Genomic DNA, 20,745 nt, shown 5'->3' on the forward strand with positions numbered 1-20,745 from the left:
GCTCATTTAAATTAGTGAAAAGGCAGCCTCATGTCTAATATGATTCTCTCGTAGCAGTCCTGTTTTTCTGCTTGTCGAGGTAAGTTATCTACTGTGATACTGTCTACGTCTTATAAAACTTACCTCTGATTCTAAAATACTAGGTTTTGTTTTTTTGACAATGTACACAAGTGGGATCTGATGTTATCTTCACAAACCCTCAACCAGCATCAGGGTTTTCAAACAGTGGCAGAATTCCTATGGGCGGATCCTTTTTTAGGAAGCGAAATGTTACCAGGGAAAAGTCGACAATATTGATAGTCAAGCCAGTTCTCTGAAACAGATAAAAAACTGAACTCCATGGGCTATTGCAAAAACAATTGTACATGGTATTGACAAACTTTTTTCACCAACCTTTATGAAAATTTCGAAGCAAAATTATCACTTGTAAATGACCCTCTGTAAAGTGAAATTTTGGGAGATTTATTGATGCCAGCTTAGGGTAACCTGATAACAGATTGCGTAATTTCTGGCCCAGTACCTGAAGCTCTAAAGACCTGAGTAAAAAATACAATCTGTAGAATATGGTCGTCACGCGCCTATACCACAACAAACATCACTATGGCGTTAGGGGTTGGGTTCTTTTACCTTGACTATTGGCAAAATGCTACTTTCAATATTTCTTGATCAAGTTGTCAACTCGAAACCAGACATTTGTCATTCTTGGATCTAAAAAAATTCCTTATGTCGGGGTTTAATTTAAGCACCTTTATGTGCAAGAGTTCTTTTTTGCCCAAGATACTTTGATGTCAACAAATGGGGTGTTTGTTAAATTCAGGAAGGGAAGTCTGCAAAAGAGTCATCCACAAAAGATTTGGAACTTTTGAGCTGTTCTCGAAAATACACTTTTTCCCCAATGGGCTCTTCCAGAAAAAATTTTTACATGTGTGGGTGGAGGATATAACAATTTTTAGTGATTTACCCCCCCCCCCCGGAAAGGGTGACTTTTGGCCCCCGGGCCCCCCGGACAAGCATCTGCTGAAACCCCCCCCCCCCCCCCGAGACAGAGCAAATTTACACCCCGGACAAGGCAAATTTTGATGATTTCTGCTACTACTTGTTGAAACTTGAAAAAAATATAAGATCTTGTAACCAAAACATCAGCCAAAATCAAAACAAACAAAAAATCTTAATTTGAATCATTATTTCATGCAACTGAGACACAACTTTCCCTTGATGCATTCCATAGATACAACTGAACATAAATTTACACATACAAAGCTTTTAACTCTAAAATTATAACTTCCAGAAACCAAAATAAACTCCAAAAAAGTGAAAATCTTTGCTTTGGCAGCCATGTTGAATTCAAAATGTGAACAATCAAGGGAGCCTGTATCAAACTAGCACATACATTTTTAATATCGCTATCAATAATGAAAATATTTGTTATTAGTTTGTTACAGGCTATGAAAAATCTAAATCGCAACGGGGAGAGTTCCTTCACAAATTCATCATCATAAGGCGGCAATCACAAATATCTTCATTTCGCGTCCTCGTTGGGTCGAAAAAGTGAGTCGGTCGGTCGTAAAAATTTTCGGGTTTTCTTAAAATTGGACCCAGTGAATTTCTTCTTCTCGTCCGACCTTAATCATCCATTTTTGGAGTGTATTCTTGAAGGAAACTGCCAGCCAGCAGCCAAAACGACCGCGCAATACGGGTGGTTTCAAATTATGACCTTTGAACACTGTAATGATGAACAAAGTCAAAATGTTGCGAATGCGCTAGAAATCGCTCGCAAAAAATCGGCAATAATAAAATTTTTGAACGAAGGAAACATCATCGACAGAAAAAGTCCGGCAAATTTACCGACTCACCGACTCAATTCTACTCTATTTTCGAGAGTCGGTCGGGCGACGCGAAACAAAGATATTTGTGATTGCCGCCTAAGCACTCGCCAGCTAAAAAGGGTTGTTCGCCAAAATTCGGCGAAAAGCGGCATATTCTGGGAAGGAGGATCTACCAAGTATTAAGCAGCCCCTATAAAAAACTTTTTTTGCTAGAGGATGAGTAGGCTACCCAGGAAAATGTGTGCTCTGCTGTTGTGTGTAATATTTCTGGGAGGTAAACAAACAGGTTTTTGCCTGTGAGAGGTTAGGGAAAGTGGGTTTTTAAGTTTTTTTGGCTAAACATATTCAGGGTGGTATAATAACATAAATAGAAAAAACATACTAAAATTTTAGAGAATTTTGTTCAACAACTTTCCTAAAGAAACACAGGCAAAATGGGTTTGTTTACCTCCAGAGACCCAAACGGTAGAGAGTAAGCTAGTATAAAAATTCACAGGGTTTTAGTTATTTAGGACTGAAGACTTTTGATCCAAGTTTCTCTTAAGACCTATTGCCTATTTTTTTGATTTTTTTATTAAAGTATACTTTCCACCTCTAGATCATGGATGACCCTGATGTTGGAGAACCGCCTGGTGATCCAGTTGCAACTGCTAAAGTTGAAGATGTAATAAAGTATCTTAAAAATGTATCGAGCACTGTTTTTGAAGAAGACAATCAAAGTGTCCCTCTGGGCCAGGTAATAGTCTAAGATTATTTAGTCTTGTATGTACATACCTGTGATGAATTTTATTTATCATCTTTCGGGGCTGAATTTATGATGATACTTACATCCTGAGGTAATGCGACACTGAACTGCACTGAAAGGTTTTTTATCAAATAAGGGAATTACACACACTTTTTATGATTCAACCCTATTCTGCAGGCATTTGAGAATGGTAAAGACTTGATCAGCAAGTTCATCACTGACACTCAACTCAAGTCTATTCTGGTTTGCCAAACAACAAGTCTTGTTGAGGAAGATGGGGGATCTGCTGATAACCTTAAAACCAAAATTGAGTACAGTATACAAAGTGCAGTCAACTACACATCTCAAAAAGATAACACTATTGCCTTCATCAAACGTGGAATGGTCATTGAGGGTGACAAGAAGACCTACAAGCAAGTTCAAATGATCAACTTGGAAAATGCTGCTCCATTTGACACCCTCCATTCATATGTCAGCAATGCGGTTTCACCATTCTTTAAAAGCTATGTCAAGAAATCAGGCAAATCTGATAGAGAAGGTGATAAGATGGTACCTTCAGTTGAGAAGAAAATTGCTGAACTGGAAATGAGTCTTCTTCACCTCCAGCAGAATATTGACATCCCAGAAATTTCCTTGGTTATCCACCCTCATGTGCAAGCACTTTTAAAGAAAGCTGAGAGTGAAAAGAGAAAAGTTGATTCTGAGGATTTTGCTGACAAACTTGAGGACAGTACCTTCCTAAATGCACTTCAAAATGGTGTCAATAGATGGATTCGAGAAATTCAGAAGGTAAACCGTAGTTAATGGCACTTATTTTTCAAAAGGATCTCTAGTGGTGATGATGTTTTAGTATGATGTATTCATTTACATTATGATTAATTATTATATACGCTAATCTGAGCTAGAATTACAGGTTTTTTAACATTTTTATGGAGCTTAATCTTCTATAACATATTTTGAATTTTAAATTTTAGGTCACTAAATTAGAACGAGATCCTGCCTCTGGTAATGCCCTTCAAGAAATCAGCTTTTGGTTGAACCTTGAGAAAGCCCTCCATAGAATTGAGGAGAAGCAACAAAGTCCTGAAGTCAAACTCACCCTTGATATTTTAAAGCACTCGAAACGTTTCCATGCCATTGTCAGCTTTACAAATGATACAGGTAAACTAGAAAACCAAACATTCAAGAATTATTTTATAACCTTACACTAAATGAGCTTCACAATTTTTCTGCTAAACCAACAATTTCACAAGCTTTAGATTAACCAAATCTGAACATTTTGCACCTCTATTTAGGTTTGAAACAGGGTTTGGCTACTGTTGCTGCTTACAATCCACTCATGAAGGATTTTCCATTAGAACAACTTCTTTCTGCCACTGAATTGGATAGAATCAAGGAAGCATTAACTGTTATCTTCAATCACATAAGGAAGATCAAATTGTCTCAATATCCAATCACAAGATGTTTGAAGCTGATTGAAGCAATTTCAAGAGATTTGATGTCCCAGGTTCTGAAAGTTTTAGGGACAAGAAAATTAATGTTGATGAATTATGATGAATTTGAAAAGGTAATAATTTGAAACATTCATTTTGTATTTAACAATGTTCTCTTTGATGATCTAACTTATCATCTTTCGGGGCTGATAACTGATGTCAATTTGGAAACTGAGAGAACTTGATTTATATGTAAATTGTTCCCAGTATTTGATAATCATTTGGCTATATTAACTCCTCTCTTCTCAAAAGGTTATGGTCAGTACCTTTAGTGTGTTTGCTACATGGGATGATGAATATGATAAGACTCAACAAATTCTTCGAGAATTAGCAAAGAAGAAGCGTGATGATAGTTTCAAGACTATGTGGAGGATAAATCCTGCCCATAAAAAGTTGCAGGCAAGAATAGACGTCCTAAAGAAGTAAGTCATTGTTGAACAGTCTAAAACTATGATTATAAATGTTTATTTCCTTTTTCAACCAAAACGTTAAAGGGAACGACGCATGGTATATTTATGAAATGCTGATCTAGCATTGGCACAAACATCCATACGGAGGAGTATTTAGGAGTGCTGGATCATAACAAAAACCAAAAGTGACTTTATTCCAAAAAAGTGAATATAATTTACTATAATGTTCAACAACAACACAAAAAGACTTACATAAAATTTTTTGAATGAAATCGAGTGTTTCTATTTTTAAATGTAGACATTCTATTGTGAATTTATTCGAAAACTTCTTTGCAATCTTTTTGCTTACATTTTGTCTTCATTCACTTTCGTTTAATGTTGAAAACATAACAAAGTTTTAGCTATACTCTTAAACCGCGTATAACTGTCGGTTAAGCCTATCAGCTTTCGGGCTGACGTCAGCATGTATTTCAGAGTATACCATGGAAGTGCCACCAAATCCGACCCCTACTATAAGTAAAGCGCTATAGCCTTTAATCATGTTACTGCTTTTGCTCACAGAATTACCAAAGGTTTTTTGCAATGTTTGTAAACTGTTACATTTTCTTTGTACTTATTATAGATTTCGAAAGCAACATGAACAATTGAGGGCTGTTATTCTCAGAGTTTTGAGACCAACAGACAAGCCTGCTCTGACAGACGGCAGTGTGAAAGGTGATGCTGAAATGATGGACATGGCTGATGCAAATGCTGCCCAAGAGGTTGATATGGCTTATGAAAACTTCAAAGATGTGGATCCTCTTGATATTTCAAAGGAAGGAGTTGATTCATGGGAAAATGCATTCAAGAGGTTTGTATCATTCTCACATGTGTCTGATCAAGAAAAGACATTATCATTTAGATGTCAGAATTAGCAGTTATTTCGATGATGACAAAGATGACGAGTCTGATTATCAAGTAATTGTAAATGTTTTATTTGCATCTATTTACCTCTTGATGCTATTGAGGCATTTGTCTGAGAAATAACTGCTGATTCTGTCAAGTGATACACAAGGTTTTGTGGTGCAAAGCGATTTGAAACTTGGGGGTACAGCCGCACGGCACTGACTTAAAGCTGGGTGGTGGTGTCTAATTTTGAATCCCGAAAAAGTTAGTACCTGTTAATACATTTGGCATGAGTCAGGTATATCACTTGTTTCAAGCAACGACTTACAAATAAATAGACTGACAACTTTTATTTTCCAATTGAGTTTTGACTGCCATCTGTGTTGCGCAATGCCAACTTTGACCTTTCAAGCTACCAATAAACAAAGGCGCATTGTTATATGAAACTTGGATCTGATTGGCTCTTGTGAAAATAGCATAACATTCTCTTCAGTTGTTGTGTAAAATAAGGGCTTGACTATTTACAAAAGACAGCTGACAGTAACGTAAATACGAAAATATTACTATCACAAGTTCTCTTTTATAACTACACTTACCAGGCCATTTCTCATGCCCTTTAAGTGGCCGGTTATCTGACGCTGTCTCTTGAAATTACTGAAATATTGGTAAAAACAGCCTTTTTAGTGGAAAAACACTGGAAATGCCTTTTTTGGCCACCAACCAATGCTGCCTTGCCTTTCTAAAATATGGTCTGCTTACTTAGAATTAGTTGAATGCTCTTCTAGAGGGGAATCGTTTATTTGAAGCATCCCTGATATTCCCCACAAGTGAATTGGTAAGGCGGGATATTATCATTTTTATGTCAGAATAGCAGTTATTTCAATGATGACAAAGATGACGAGTCTGATTATCAAGTAGTTGTAAATGTTTTATTTGCATCTATTTATCTATTGATGCTATTGAGGCATTTGTCTGAGATTTAACAAACAACTGGTTTTGACAAGGGAACATGGAATATATAGCCATTGAAATTTGTAGATTTAAACAAGTTTGTTACAAATTTGCTTAAAATTTTTTCGTAGGTATGGAGAACGTATTGATCGTGTTGAAACAAGAATCACTGCTCGGCTAAGAGATCAGCTTGGAACTGCGAAGAATGCCAATGAAATGTTCCGAATTTTCTCACGCTTCAACGCCCTGTTTGTCAGACCCCGAATTAGAGGTGCTATCAGAGAGTATCAAAAGCTGTTAATTGGCTTGGTAAAAGAAGACATTGAGTCTCTGCATGATAAGTTCAAGGTGCAATATCCAAAAAGCAAAGCATCAAAAATGAGCAAAGTCAGAGATTTGCCACCTCTTTCTGGATCCATTATCTGGGCCAAAGAGGTAGGAATTCATTTAACACTTGCGTAAAACTGGAACTTCGTCTACCTTTGATCATGTGACCACTTCCTTAAAGTTTTAAATACTTTTGGGGCAGAAATCCATTAGCGTATTACTGTTGTACTTAACCTGTCTTAAGAAAAATTTTCTATTTAGTCCCTAATAAATATATGCATAGTGCTCTCAACTTTCATGGATCACCTACAGCTATCAAGATTACGAACTAGTGTACACATTAAAATTTGTTTTGTGTCTTATTTAGATTGAACGCCAACTGAGAGCATATTTACGTAGAGTTGAAGATGTTCTTGGCAAAGATTGGGAAAGTCACATTGAGGGACAAGGATTGAAAGCTGATGGAGATCAATTCAGACAAAAGCTGAGTACTCAAGAGATCTTTGATGATTGGTCACAACAAGTTCAAAAACGTGCTCTTTTAGTTGTTGGAAGAATCTTTGCCATCTATTCTAAGAAAGCTGGAGCTGAAAAATCTCTATTCAAGATCAGAGTTAACTTTACCAGAGATGTTATTACACTAGCTAAAGAAGTATGTTTTTGCATATTTTTATTAGACCTTGAAATCTTTGTATTTAAATGATGATTAGCAAGACGGCAGTTCTGTAACTGATATCTTTGCTGCCTTCCTTCTGACAGTTCACAATTTAATTTTTTTTTAGAGGTTCTTCACATCAGGCAGTATTTAAAATAAAACCGTCTTTTTTCAGGTACGAAACTTGAAGTGGCTTGGATTCAGAGTACCACTTGCTATTGTCCGACAGGCTAATGATGCAAACCAGTATTATCCATTTGCTATCTCATTGATTGAAAGCATTAGGACTTATGAAATTACTAATGATAAGGTATGGTTTGTGTTTATTTTCCAAGCTTTTTGGATATTTGGTGTTGCTTCAAATTCTAGGTAGGACTTCCCATATTTGAATTTCAGGGGGTCAATTGGATAAGCTGGGGCTTCAATTTAATTGGTAGGACTAGCCAACTTTGTTACAGAAGCCTCATTTACATATCCTTTTCAACCACACATGATGCAAAAAGAATAGGGACATCTGATAGTAATGATGGATAAACAAACTTAGTAGATTAAAGCTGAGTGTGTTGAGTATGTTTAATGTTTTGGATTCCTTTGTGTTTTTTCTAAAATATGAAAATTGTGACAGTTACTTGTGTGCTGATGGATAAGAATAGGGACATCTGAAATGTGATGTATCCAAATTTAGTAGATAATTTTCTGAACACAATCTGGCTAGAATTTTTTATTCTGTTTGAAAATTATATCTGAAGATAGACCAATTATTGCCTAAAAATATGGGTTTTAGACTGTTTGCTACCCTAAAACCCTGAAGGTTTGGTCAGATAACAACTTTGGATCAATGATGCATGGATTGAAGAAAGTCTAGGCAGTCGTTCCTTCAAATACACTTTCTTGATGTTACTTTTACTTAAAAGTCTGTTTTGTTCAAATTTTCAGGTCTTTGACAAAATGTCAATTTCACCTTTGGTTGCTGGAGTTCGAAGAGATATCCAAACTCTCATCAATGAGGTAAGAGGTGTTACTTTATATTGAACTATATTTAGTCATATGATGATTAGCAAGACAGTAGTTTTTAACTGATACCTTTGCTGCCTTCCTTCTGATGCAGATCTTGGAAATCGCAACAGTTACCCATCTCATTCGTGCATTGTGATTTTATAATATTTTATTTTATTTATAGGGTATGAGTCTTGACTGGCCATCATACAAGTTAATGCCCTATGTAATGAGGCTATCAGAAGCAATTACAGGATATCAAGAAAAGGTTTGGGCTGATACTAATTTCTACTTTATAAATAACTCTAGTTTTAAATCCACATCTAGTCAGCGTCTCCATAGCTTGATATGGCTGACGTGTTACAGATGTGGTAGAAAAATACTACTTGCATTCAATTTTACAGCAACTTGTTTTAAGTTGTTGTTTTGATTCTATGTGTGTAGAGCTCACCATTCTGAGAGTTGATTGCATACTGTCTTTTGTGTAATCGTAGTTTGAAAGGTGACAAGTTATGTCCTACAATTTTTTTATTGCTGCAAAAACTTAACTTGCATTTGAAAGAAATATTGAATGTTATTTCATCAGTGCAGTCGGACACGAGCTATGTTGATTCAATATTGTCCAGAACTAAATATTCTCTAGCCTATTTTTGTTGAAATATCTTTGATTTCATAGTAAAACCTTATTTCAACAGGGGGGTCATGCAGTTATTATATGAACACTATGACAATTACTACCGTGGTGGTATATAAACCAAAATTTGGGAAAACAGTTACTCCACCAGTAGACTAACTGCAACATGGGTGGTGCCTGAGCCCAAAATAGCTAGGCTACGTTTACTCCACAAAGTGTCAAGGAGTAACTGCAAGACCTCCCCCCCTTATTTCAAAAACGAATTAAAACATTTATTTCTCTTACAGGTTGATGAACTGATGTCAAGTATTCAAAAGGTTGACATCGAGATCCAATCACTTGCCACCTGTGCCTTCAAGAAGGAAGTTTTTGAAGAAGTCATGTCAAGAATCCAAAAGTCAGTTGATGAATTGAATTTGCACAGCTATTCTAACTTGAATGCTTGGGTTAGAACATTAGACACTCAGGTAAGGAACTTTTGTCAGTTTTGAGAGTTTTGGTGTCACAAAAGCATTTGGAGTCAAGCGTGTGGTCGATCACACTCCTCAAACCTTAATTTTAGTAAAATACTTTCTAAATTTATATTCCACTCTTATTGATTATTTTTCAGGTTGAGATAAAATTAGCTACCCGTTTGCAAGCATGCATGAAAGAATGGATCAAAGCTCTGAAGCAGGAGAATGAATTTATTGATGATACCGAAGTTGCTTCCCATCGTCCAGGAGGATTAGCTGAAATTAAACCCATAAGAATTGAATTTAATATCAGAAATCAAGTAATCCAGGTGCACCCCCCTGTTGAAAAATGTCGGGAACACTTGTACAATGAGTTGTCTTCATGGGTATCAACAATAACTGGTCTTCAAAGGATTCAGAGTCAGCGTTATCAGGTAACCATTTACAGTCTCCTTGCTTGTTTCAATAGACAAATATTTAAAAAAGTTCATCTTACACCCTCAAAAAAGCCTAAAATAGGTGGGGGCTAAAGATGTTTAAATATTTTGGGGGACCTAATGTACCTTGTGGGTTAGGTTGGACCTAAATCCAGGCTGGCGCTTTGTTTATTATATACTATAATGACTCATTAGTGGAACCTTGTCACAATATGTCCATATAAATCTGAGAATGGTCTTTATGTCTTAAGTAATTAAAACAAGAGACCTGTTTATTCCAAAGGTTGGAGTTGAAAAAGGTGAAATTGCAGATTCAAGTTATCAGAGTTTGTTATTCAACCTTCCTGAAGCTGCTGGTGCAACTCCTATGGAAGTGTATGGTGCCATTGAGGAGACTATGGAAGAAATCAACAAATACACTCATGAATGGCTAAGCTTTCCAATCCCTATGGGATCTTGAGATGGCTGATGTTATTCCTCGATTGAAGACTCTTGAACACTGGATGACTCTACTAAGGGAAATCAAGTATGTAGTTCAATTTTTATGTTTCAATGAAAGTGAAGTCTCCAATTGATGATTAGCATTGCCTATCAACTTTTATAGTTGATACTTTTGCTGCCTTCCTTCTGATGGAAAATCTGAAAGTAAATCAATATTTAGCCTAAGATGAGAGCAAATTTTTTAATGTGTAATTGTTTTCTTGCAGACAAAGCCGTTCAACTTTTGATACCACTGAGACCAATCGTGTGATTGGACCTGTCATCATTGACTTCAATGCCATTCAAACCAAGGTAAATTTGAAGTATGACACTTTACAAAAAGCTATTGTTCAGCAATTTGGAACTAGACTTGGTGAAGATATCTCAGACTTTTTCACTAATGTGTCCAAAGCAAGGACTGAGCTTGAACAACAATCACTTGAAATTGCTACTACTGCCGAAGCTGTTACCTTTATCACCTATGTGCAAGGTTTGAAACGAAAAATCAAAGCCTGGGAAAGAAGTGTGGATGTCTATCGTGATGGTCAGAAGATTTTAGAGAGACAACGCTACCAATTCCCAAGTAACTGGCTGTACACAGACAACATTGATGGTGAATGGGGAGCTTTCAATGAAATTCTCAAAAGGAAGGATGGTACCATCCAAACTCAGGTAAGCAACTTATGTCATATTGAAAATATCCGTTTTTCTGTGATTACCAATGATTATAAAAGCTGTTCACATTCTGATCAAAGTGATGATACTCACTTCCATGGCTATGAGGTTGATTCAATTGTAGCTAAAAATACTTTTTTAAATCTACTTAAAAACATTTCATCCTTTAACTCACTCTTGTGATTACAGGTATCAACCTTGCAACAAAAGATTGTCGTAGAAGATCAATCAGTTGAAGAGAGAACATACAATCTATTGGCTGAATGGGAGAAAGAAAAGCCAGTGGCTGGTGGTGTCAAACCTGAATCTGCATTAAGCTCTCTTGCCATTTTTGAAGGAAAGTTTACCAGACTTAGAGATGACCGTGAGAATGTTCAAAAAGCTAAAGAAGCTTTAGAGCTGATTGAACCAGGAACAGTCCCACCTTCTGACGAGCGTGTCCAAGTTGCATTTGAAGAACTCACTGACTTCAAGAGTGTTTGGCATGAGCTTGACAAAGTTTGGAAAGAAATTGATCATTTGAAAGAGCAACCCTGGGTTTCCATCCAACCTAGAAAAGTAATTTTAAACTTGCTGAATTGATTATGCTGAATTAAGCATTTGTTTAAAGGATTTTTTATTGTACATTAAAATAAGTCTGCAAGAGTTTATGACCAAACAAAGCTAAGTGCAAAAGTACCTAGGCTGTTATTTTTTGTCCAACAGGCTTTCTTTACACTACACAACTGCAAAGATTTGGTTGGAAAAACCTTTAAGTTAATAAAAATTTCCATTGTTTTCTTTAGCTGAGACAGTCATTGGATAGCATCTCCACTAACATGAAGGCTCTTCCAGCAAGAATGCGCCAGTATGCTGCATTTGATTTTGTTCAGAAGATGATTAAAGGATACTTGAAGATCAATATGCTTATCATTGAATTGAAATCTGAAGCCTTGAAGGAAAGGCACTGGAAACAACTGATGAGAAAGCTCAGTGTGAAATGGTCCTTAAGTGATTTGACACTTGGGCAAGTTTGGGATTGCAATCTTCAGAAGAATGAGTCAATTGTTCGAGACATCATTAATGTAGCTCAAGGTGAAATGGCTTTAGAAGAGTTCTTGAAACAAGTGAAAGAAGCATGGCAGCAGTATGAATTGGAGCTAATCAATTATCAAAATCGCTGCAAGTTGATCAGAGGATGGGATGAATTATTTGAGAAAGTCAAAGAACATATCAACAGTGTAACAGCAATGAAGCTCTCCCCATACTATAAGGTAAGTGCTTGGAAATTTTTCTGGTAGATAGGATATTTATGCGCAGGTTAGTCATTTAAAAAATAACACTCAACCTTATGAAAATAGTTTTTCGTACACTACAAGAGAAAGCTAGGAGAGTCAAATACAACTGAGACACTGCTTCTGATTTACACTTGCAATCTTCTACTCTTTAGGTATTTGAAGAAGATGCCACTCAATGGGAAGACAAATTGAACAGAATTCTCACCCTGTTTGACATTTGGATAGATGTTCAAAGGAGATGGGTTTATCTTGATGGAATTTTTTCAGGCAGTGGGGACATCCAGCATTTGCTACCAATCGAAACTCAAAGATTCCAAAGTATCAGTACAGAGTTTCTCACTCTCATGAGAAAAGTTGCCAAAGCCCCACTTGTCCTTGATGTTTTGAATATTCAAGGTGTCCAAAGAGCATTGGAAAGGCTTGCTGACCTTTTAGGAAAAATTCAAAAGGCTCTTGGAGAATATTTGGAGAGAGAAAGGGCTTCATTCCCAAGATTCTACTTTGTTGGCGATGAGGATCTTTTGGAGATCATTGGAAACAGTAAGAATGTTACACGTCTTCAGAAACATTTCAAAAAGATGTTTGCTGGAGTTCACACAATTATGCTGAATGAAGATGCAACACTTATTAATGGTATCTGTAGCAAAGAAGGGGAAGATGTAAGATACTTACGTTGTATTCATATTATTGTGTCCTGTGTTTGGACCAATGATGAAACTGTTCCTGAAATCTTATGATGAGATTTTGCACCTCTAAGAAGTACTGAGAGTCCAACAAATTAAAGTTCTTAATGAGAATGTCTATGAATTAGAAAACATAATAAATTAAAATTTGATTTTCTATTTCTATTTGACAGGTCGAGTTCCTTGCCCCAGTTAACTTGGTTGATAACCCCAAGATCAATGTTTGGCTAACCATGGTTGAACAACAGATGAGACTGACACTAGCAACACTTCTTGCGAAATCTGTGAAAGAAATTCAAGCTTTCAGTGGTGACCAAATTGATCCAAAAATCTATGTAGAATGGGTTGATCAATATCAAGCTCAACTTGTGGTCTTGTCTACACAAATTGTCTGGTCAGAAATGTTGGAAAATTCCCTTACAGCTTTTGCTAATGGAAAAGCAGATGCAGTAAAAGAAAGTCTTAAAATCATTGAAGCTACTTTGAATGTTTTGGCTGACTCTGTCCTTCAAGAACAACCACCTGTTAGAAGAAAGAAGCTTGAACATTTGGTAAGTTGTTGTTCTCAAATGTAATGGTTTGACAAGGTTTCCTAACTACTGATATTGGAAATTGTATTAGTATTAAAGTCTGTCTAAAAAGTTTGTGGACACTTTGTTTTTTGTCCTCTTCTCAGCACCTTTTCATGCTATATTAGAAAGTTATACACTGAAGTGAAGATAAATGTTTTAAAAATCATGACAGGAAATCTTTTAAAATATTTGAAACTTGCTAATTTCAAACCTGTGTCCAGATTTTGTGTTTTTTTCTTTTTTCTTCTATCCTTTTGTGTTTTTTTCTTGGAAATATCTTTCCGAAGTGAATATGATTTGAGAGAATTCCTTGAAAACCTTGTGGATACTTGATTGCTGTCTTATTTTGGCTTAGGTCACATTAAAGTTTCGGTCTATGCTCTAAGAATTTTCTTGCTTGCTTTGCTGGCAATCATTGTTTCTAGATCAAATACTGATAGTAACTCTCTTGCACCTTGTCAAAACAGTCGTATCCTATTATTTAAGTCAATTTGAGTTCTGAAAAACCTTGAAAAATACCCAATAAATGGTCCAAAAAACCTTGAAAACACTAAAATTTTGCCAAAAAAACCTTGAAAACCTTGAAAATGGCAACAAGTATGCCATAGACACTCTGTTCCAACGGTGTATGATAAATTTCAAATATAGCATAAATAGATGCTGTCATGGCTATGAACATTTATGAAGACAAGAAAGCCTAAGCGGCGTAAAAGCCCTGCAATGTTGGCAATGTCAGCATATTTTTCGCTGCAGAATCGCCATACAACAGGAGCGAATTTTTTCAATGTATAAACTCAGTTGGGCGAGCAATAAAGATTTAATTACTTTAAACTTTTTTCTACTTATCAAGAAAGAAAGATTTGACTGTATAAGTTGGAGGTATTAATTATATGTGGTTTTTTCTTACGCATGCGCACAATAGAAAGTCAGGTAGTTCGATTTTAGCCTGGAATCGTCGATTGATAATTGCAAGCATAGGCCCCGACAAAGTCAAAAAAAATTTCGACCAGTTGCGTTTTAAAGGCCCATTGTGCTGCGCTCTGGGCCAATAAGCTAATTTTAAAACACCTAGTCTTAAAATTGTATTAATGAACCAATGATTATAAAAGCTGTTCACATACTGATTTGTGTGATGAAAATCACTTCCATGGCTATGAGGTTCTTTCAGTTTTTCAAAATTTTACTGACCTGGCACAACTATCAAGCAAGATGAAAAGTTGAGCCATGAAATGAAGTCGGTTTTTTAGCTGAAGTGATCTTTATAATTGATTACACTTTTCTTTTTTCAGATTACTGAGCTTGTTCATCAAAGGGATGTGACAAGAGAAATCATTCGTCAAAACTGCAATGGACCTAAATCCTTCCAATGGCTCTCTCAAATGAGGTTCTATTTTGATCCAAAGCAACCTGATGTTTTGCAGCAATTATCAATTCACATGGCCAATGCCAAATTCAATTATGGATTTGAGTATCTTGGTGTTCCAGATAAACTTGTCCAAACACCCTTAACTGACAGGTGTTATCTTACAATGACACAGGCTTTGGAAAGTCGCCTTGGTGGTTCACCTTTTGGTAAGAGTCTTGTACAGATCAGGTCAATTTTCAAGTGGACAACAATGATGATAAATTTTGGAATTACCGTATGAATTCTGATTATAACTAAGGCTGTTTCTGAGTTGTATTCAATAAGATAGGGGACTGACATGATCTTTCTTTCTATAGTCTATAAAATAGGTTGTCTGCTTTTTCAGGTCCTGCGGGTACAGGTAAAACTGAATCTGTGAAAGCCCTGGGTAATCAACTTGGACGTTTTGTTCTTGTTTTCAATTGTGATGAAACCTTTGATTTCCAAGCCATGGGTAGAATCTTTGTTGGTCTGTGTCAAGTTGGTGCTTGGGGATGTTTTGATGAATTTAATCGTCTTGAGGAGAGGATGTTGTCGGCTGTTTCGCAACAAATCCAGATTATTCAAGTTGCTTTGAAAGAAGGACCTAAAGAAAAAGGTAAAGTAAATCTTATGAAAGACTTATATCTTGTTAACTATGTCACCGCAAATAATCAGAGGTGTTTGCTGCCATATAGCATTTATCTTTACTGCCTTTGCAAACATAACCTGGTATACTCTGACTGATCTTCCACTTTGTTGGATTATCAGACGTAAAATTTACCGGACATTAACATTTTGAGTAAAAAACAGGTGGGTCTGTAAAATGAAAGCCATGCACCTTAAAAAATCTACCATTATCATCTATACTCTGACTCATCTTCCACTGCATTGAACTATCAGACGTAAAATTTATCAAACAATTGCCTCCACAATTCTTTAAAGTATTGAACAATTGCTTGTCACAAATGAAAGTTGTAAATTCAAATTTTTTTCCCTCTCCATCAGGTACTCCTATTCAAGTTGAATTGATTGGCAAAGATGTTAAAGTTAGTGAAGATATGGCTATCTTTATCACAATGAATCCAACTTATGCTGGACGTTCAAACTTGCCTGACAATCTCAAGAAACTTTTCAGAGGTTTAGCAATGACCAAGCCAGACATTGAATTAATCTCTCAAGTCATGTTGTATTCTCAAGGTTTTAGAACTGCTGAAACATTGGCTGGTAAAGTTGTACCATTTTTCAAGTAAGTACCTTAACCATTTAGTCCAAACTTTGTTTCTTTCCTGGATCCATGATGAAGTTTTTCCTGAAATAAATGATGAGATTTTTCACCTCTAAGAAGTACTGAGGATTCAGAATTTAAACAGAAGTTCTAAGCTAAATTGTTGATATTGATTTCAAATTAATAGTCTTGTTCTATTTTAGGTTGTGTCTAGAACAGCTATCAGCTCAATCACATTATGACTTTAGTCTTCGTGCTTTGAAGAGTGTCCTTGTAAGCGCCGGTAATGTGAAACGTGACAAAATCTCAACCATCAAGAAAACCCTATTATCTCAAGGATCAGAAGCAGATGAAGCAAAAATCACTGAAACCCTGAATGAACAAGAAATCCTGATTCAAAGTATCTGTGAAACAATGGTTCCAAAACTTGTTGCTGAAGACATTCCACTTTTAAAGAGTCTAATGAGTGATGTTTTCCCAGGCGTTGAATATACTGGAAATGAAATGAGACAACTGAGATCAGAGTTGAAGAAAGTATGTGCTGAAGACCATTTGGTGTATGGTGAAGGTCTAGACAGTGGCAGCAATGTGGATTGACAAAGTTCTTCAAGTGTATCAAATATCTTGCATTCATCATGGTCTAATGATGGTTGGTCCAAGTGGCTCAGGAAAATCAACGGCATGGAGGATTCTTTTAAAAGCACTGGCAAGAATGGAGAATTCTGAAGGTGTTTGTCATGTGATTGACCCTAAGGTACAATTCTATTAATTAATTGACCCTTCTTTGGTTAAAAATTAACACCCAAGTGGATTTTAGATTTAGCGAAAAGATTTCTCAACTCAAAAATGGGAAGTTAAATTTTTTTACGAAAACACCTATTTTGCGAAACTTTATTTATTCGTTTGTCTATTGCTTTATAAACTTTCTACCTTGCAACTTTATTCATTTGTTTATCTATTGCTTTATAAACTTGTACTTCGCAACTTTATTCATTCATTTATTTATTGATTTATCAGCTTTATTCACTTGCTTAACCATTGCTTTATATACTCGCAACTTTGCTGCTTTATTCTTTCGTTGATATTGCTTTATTTACTCGTTTATCTATTGCTCTATCAACTAGTACTTTGCTACTTTATTCGTTCATTTATCCATTGCTTTATCAACTCGCTACCACACAGCTTCATTCATTCATTTATCTATTGCTTTGTCAACTTGCTACTTCGCTTTGTCTACAATCTCGCACAACAGTCTTACTTCGCTTTTCTAGAGAAATTCATTGAAGATACTTTCGCATTTTCTTCCAAACAACATCGCAAAATACTAAAAATGCTTCGCAAACAGTACAGTGAACAAAATTTCACCAGTGGCGCTCCTTTAGTTTACCTCGCTTCGCTCATAATAATAGTGAAGCTCCTAAAATTTATAATTCAAACCCTGTTTGGCTTCATTTTGTTTTCAGGCTATCACTAAAAAGGACTTGTATGGTTTCCTTGATCCCAATACAAGAGAGTGGACAGATGGTCTCTTTACACACATTTTGCGTAAGATCATTGACAATGTACGTGGAGAACTCAGCCGAAGACAATGGATCATCTTTGATGGTGATGTAGATCCAGAATGGGTTGAAAATCTGAACAGTGTGTTGGATGATAATCGCTTGTTGACCTTGCCGAATGGTGAAAGATTGAGTATTCCTCCAAATGTAAGGCTTGTTTAAACATTAAATGTTATGTGTGTTGTGACTTAGGATGATATTTTGCTGTTCACATCCTGAAATAGATGTTGATACAACTTCCATGGCTCTGAAGTCAACAACCTAATAATAGATCTGTTGATTATAATTGGTATCATTTTTATTGAAAATTACTTTTTTGTTCCATAGGTGCGAATTATGTTTGAAGTTCAGGACTTAAAGTATGCTACACTTGCCACTGTTAGCCGTTGTGGTATGGTCTGGTTTTCTGACGATGTTGTTTCTCCTGAAATGGTTATTGAGAATTTCATTCAAACTCTTCGAAACAAGCCTTTAGAAGAGTCAGAGGAAGACATTAGAAGCAGACAACAAAAAACTGATGAAGAGGTTATTTCTCCAACACTGCAGGTATGTTTGGCTCTTGAGTAAAGTAAATGATATAGTCTATTTGAGCAACCTTCAATGATGATAAACATTTTACCATCTTTCGTTTGATCCTGATGATGCTACTTTATAATCTGAGATTGTTGTGCCTTAAGAAACGTCAACCTTATTTAGATGGGGAGAAGAGCAATCTAAATGAGCTTGTTTGTTTTTCAGGTCCAACGTGATTTCACAGATATCTTGCAGCCTTATTTACAATCTGATGGAGTCGTTTTAAAGACACTTGAGTATGCAAAGACTCAAGATCATATAATGGATTTCACGAAGATGAGAGCTCTGAACTCTTTGTTCTCACTGATCAATCAAGGAGTTCGCTAACATCTTGAATTACAACCAACAGCATCAAGATTTTCCATTGTCTGCCCAGCAAGTTGAGCAATATGTTGTGAAGTATCTTATCTATTCTCTAGTCTGGTGCATGTCTGGAGACAGCAAACTTGAAATTAGGAACAAAGTCAGTGATTACATCAGAAACACAACAACTATCCAACTACCTCCATCAAACTCTTTGATCATTGATTATGAGGTTAGTCACTATTTTGAGTGTGGAATTGTTTTTTAGCTTTGATGATGAAAATTGGAATTACCTTATGATCTAAATGATTAACGCGTGCGGCAAAATCCTGAAAAGTTTTAAAAGATATTTAATTTAATTGTGCTTGGATACTTTAGCCTAAAAAACTCACTTTCTGATTGTTTCTTTGTTATAGGTCAACATGCAAGGTGAATGGGCTCCCTGGACCAACAAGGTTCCTCAAATTGAGATTGAAACTCACAAAGTTGCTTCACCTGATGTTGTTGTTCCAACTCTGGATACTGTGAGACATGAATCTCTACTTTACACGTGGCTAGCCGACCACAAGCCTCTTGTTTTGTGTGGACCCCCAGGTTCTGGTAAAACAATGACCTTGTTCTCTGCATTGAGAGCTTTGCCAGATATGGAGGTTGTAGGCTTAAACTTCTCTAGTGCAACAACCCCTGAGCTCATCATGAAGACCTTTGAGCATTATTGTGAGTACAGACGGACACCTAATGGCTTGGTGTTGTCACCTGTATTGATTGGAAAATGGCTCATTTTGTTTTGTGATGAAATCAATTTGCCAGACATTGACAAATATGGTACCCAACGTGTTATCTCATTCTTACGTCAACTTGTTGAGCACAATGGCTTCTACCGCTCATCAGATCAACAATGGGTTTCTTTAGAAAGAATCCAATTTGTTGGTGCTTGCAATCCTCCCACAGATCCTGGAAGAAAACCACTTTCCCACAGGTTTGTCTTTTCTTTCACTAATTGAGATTTTTAAATTTTGTATGATGATAAAGCAGACGGGCGGACATAGTGTTTACACAATGATGCATTGTCTTAGACATCTGACATTCAAATTCTCAAAAGGTTGTTTAAATTTCCCTTTGATTAAGAACCTGAGATGTTAAAAGGATTTCTTCCTTGATTTCAGATTCTTACGCCATGTTCCGGTTGTCTATGTTGATTACCCAGCGTCAGCGTCCCTAAGCCAGATCTATGGAACATTCAACAGAGCCATGTTGAAATTGGTACCATCACTTAGAGGATTTGCCCAACCACTCACCGATGCCATGGTCGATTTTTTCCAAATGTCTCAAAAGAGATTCACCCAAGAAATGCAGCCTCATTACATCTATTCTCCTCGTGAAATGACAAGATGGGTGAGAGGCATTCTTGAAGCAATCAAACCTCTTGATGGCTTGTCAGCTGAAGGTCTTGTTAGACTTTGGGCCCATGAAGCATTGAGATTGTTTCATGACAGGTATGTTTCGTTCTAAAATAGACTTGCAGTTTCACCTTAATGATGAAAAATGGAATTACCGTATGAACTAAATGATTAACGCGTGCGGCAAAATCCTGAAAGGTGGCTTTTTCTCTTAATAATATTTAAAATTATTTTATGCGAGTCTTTACTCTATTTATTACATTTTATCAATAGATTGATTACTGATGATGAAAGAAGATGGACAAACAAAAACATTGACACGGTTGCTGCAAAACACTTTCCGAATGCTGACATGACAGTTGCATTGAAGAGGCCAATCTTGTATAGTAACTGGTTGTCCAAAGATTACTTACCAGTGGAAAGAGAAGAATTGCGTGATTTCACTCGGGCAAGATTGAAAGTATTCTATGAGGAGGAATTGGATGTGCAATTAGTCTTGTTTGATGAAGTTTTGGATCATGTACTGAGAATTGATCGTATTTTCAGACAGCCCCAGGGTCACTTGCTTTTAATTGGGGTCTCGGGTGCAGGAAAAACAACACTTTCAAGATTTGTTGCTTGGATGAATGGTTTGTCAGTTGTGCAAGTCAAGGTAAGAAGATTTATGTGTTAATTTATGTGAAAGAGTAGGTGATGATATTATGACGGGCGGACAGAATTTTCATAATGCTGCATTGTCATGAAATCTGATACACTTAATAGTTTAAAAATTGTAATGAGGGTGAATATCTGGGGGT

General features: G+C 36.3%; 1 protein-coding gene and 1 non-coding gene across 2 annotated transcripts in view; both read left to right on the top strand.

The window, feature by feature from the left end:
- LOC136824756 (cytoplasmic dynein 1 heavy chain 1-like) overlaps positions 1-20,745 on the top strand; it is a 31,333-nt gene continuing 10,588 nt past the window's right edge. The window contains 33 exon segments of the mRNA XM_067080731.1: positions 1-79; positions 2,425-2,562; positions 2,749-3,360; positions 3,546-3,732; positions 3,867-4,138; positions 4,317-4,486; positions 5,097-5,324; positions 6,442-6,745; positions 7,005-7,289; positions 7,468-7,602; positions 8,229-8,300; positions 8,473-8,556; positions 9,210-9,389; positions 9,533-9,811; positions 10,098-10,247; positions 10,249-10,340; positions 10,522-10,966; positions 11,159-11,527; positions 11,755-12,222; positions 12,399-12,905; positions 13,103-13,480; positions 14,791-15,073; positions 15,253-15,504; positions 15,894-16,134; positions 16,317-16,689; positions 16,691-16,867; positions 17,577-17,819; positions 18,000-18,218; positions 18,411-18,569; positions 18,571-18,780; positions 18,965-19,527; positions 19,715-20,044; positions 20,222-20,600. Of these exon segments, the coding sequence (XP_066936832.1) occupies positions 2,428-2,562; positions 2,749-3,360; positions 3,546-3,732; positions 3,867-4,138; positions 4,317-4,486; positions 5,097-5,324; positions 6,442-6,745; positions 7,005-7,289; positions 7,468-7,602; positions 8,229-8,300; positions 8,473-8,556; positions 9,210-9,389; positions 9,533-9,811; positions 10,098-10,247; positions 10,249-10,340; positions 10,522-10,966; positions 11,159-11,527; positions 11,755-12,222; positions 12,399-12,905; positions 13,103-13,480; positions 14,791-15,073; positions 15,253-15,504; positions 15,894-16,134; positions 16,317-16,689; positions 16,691-16,867; positions 17,577-17,819; positions 18,000-18,218; positions 18,411-18,569; positions 18,571-18,780; positions 18,965-19,527; positions 19,715-20,044; positions 20,222-20,600 (8,781 nt within the window). The 5' untranslated portion in view covers positions 1-79; positions 2,425-2,427.
- Positions 8,604-8,799, top strand: LOC136824757 (small nucleolar RNA snR191). Its single transcript, XR_010849164.1, has one exon. It is a non-coding gene; the product is annotated as a small nucleolar RNA snR191 (small nucleolar RNA).

The sequence above is a fragment of the Clytia hemisphaerica genome, unplaced genomic scaffold (genome assembly GCF_902728285.1).
Source record: "Clytia hemisphaerica strain Z4C2 unplaced genomic scaffold, Clytia hemisphaerica genome assembly, whole genome shotgun sequence".
Classification (NCBI taxonomy): domain Eukaryota; kingdom Metazoa; phylum Cnidaria; class Hydrozoa; order Leptothecata; family Clytiidae; genus Clytia; species Clytia hemisphaerica.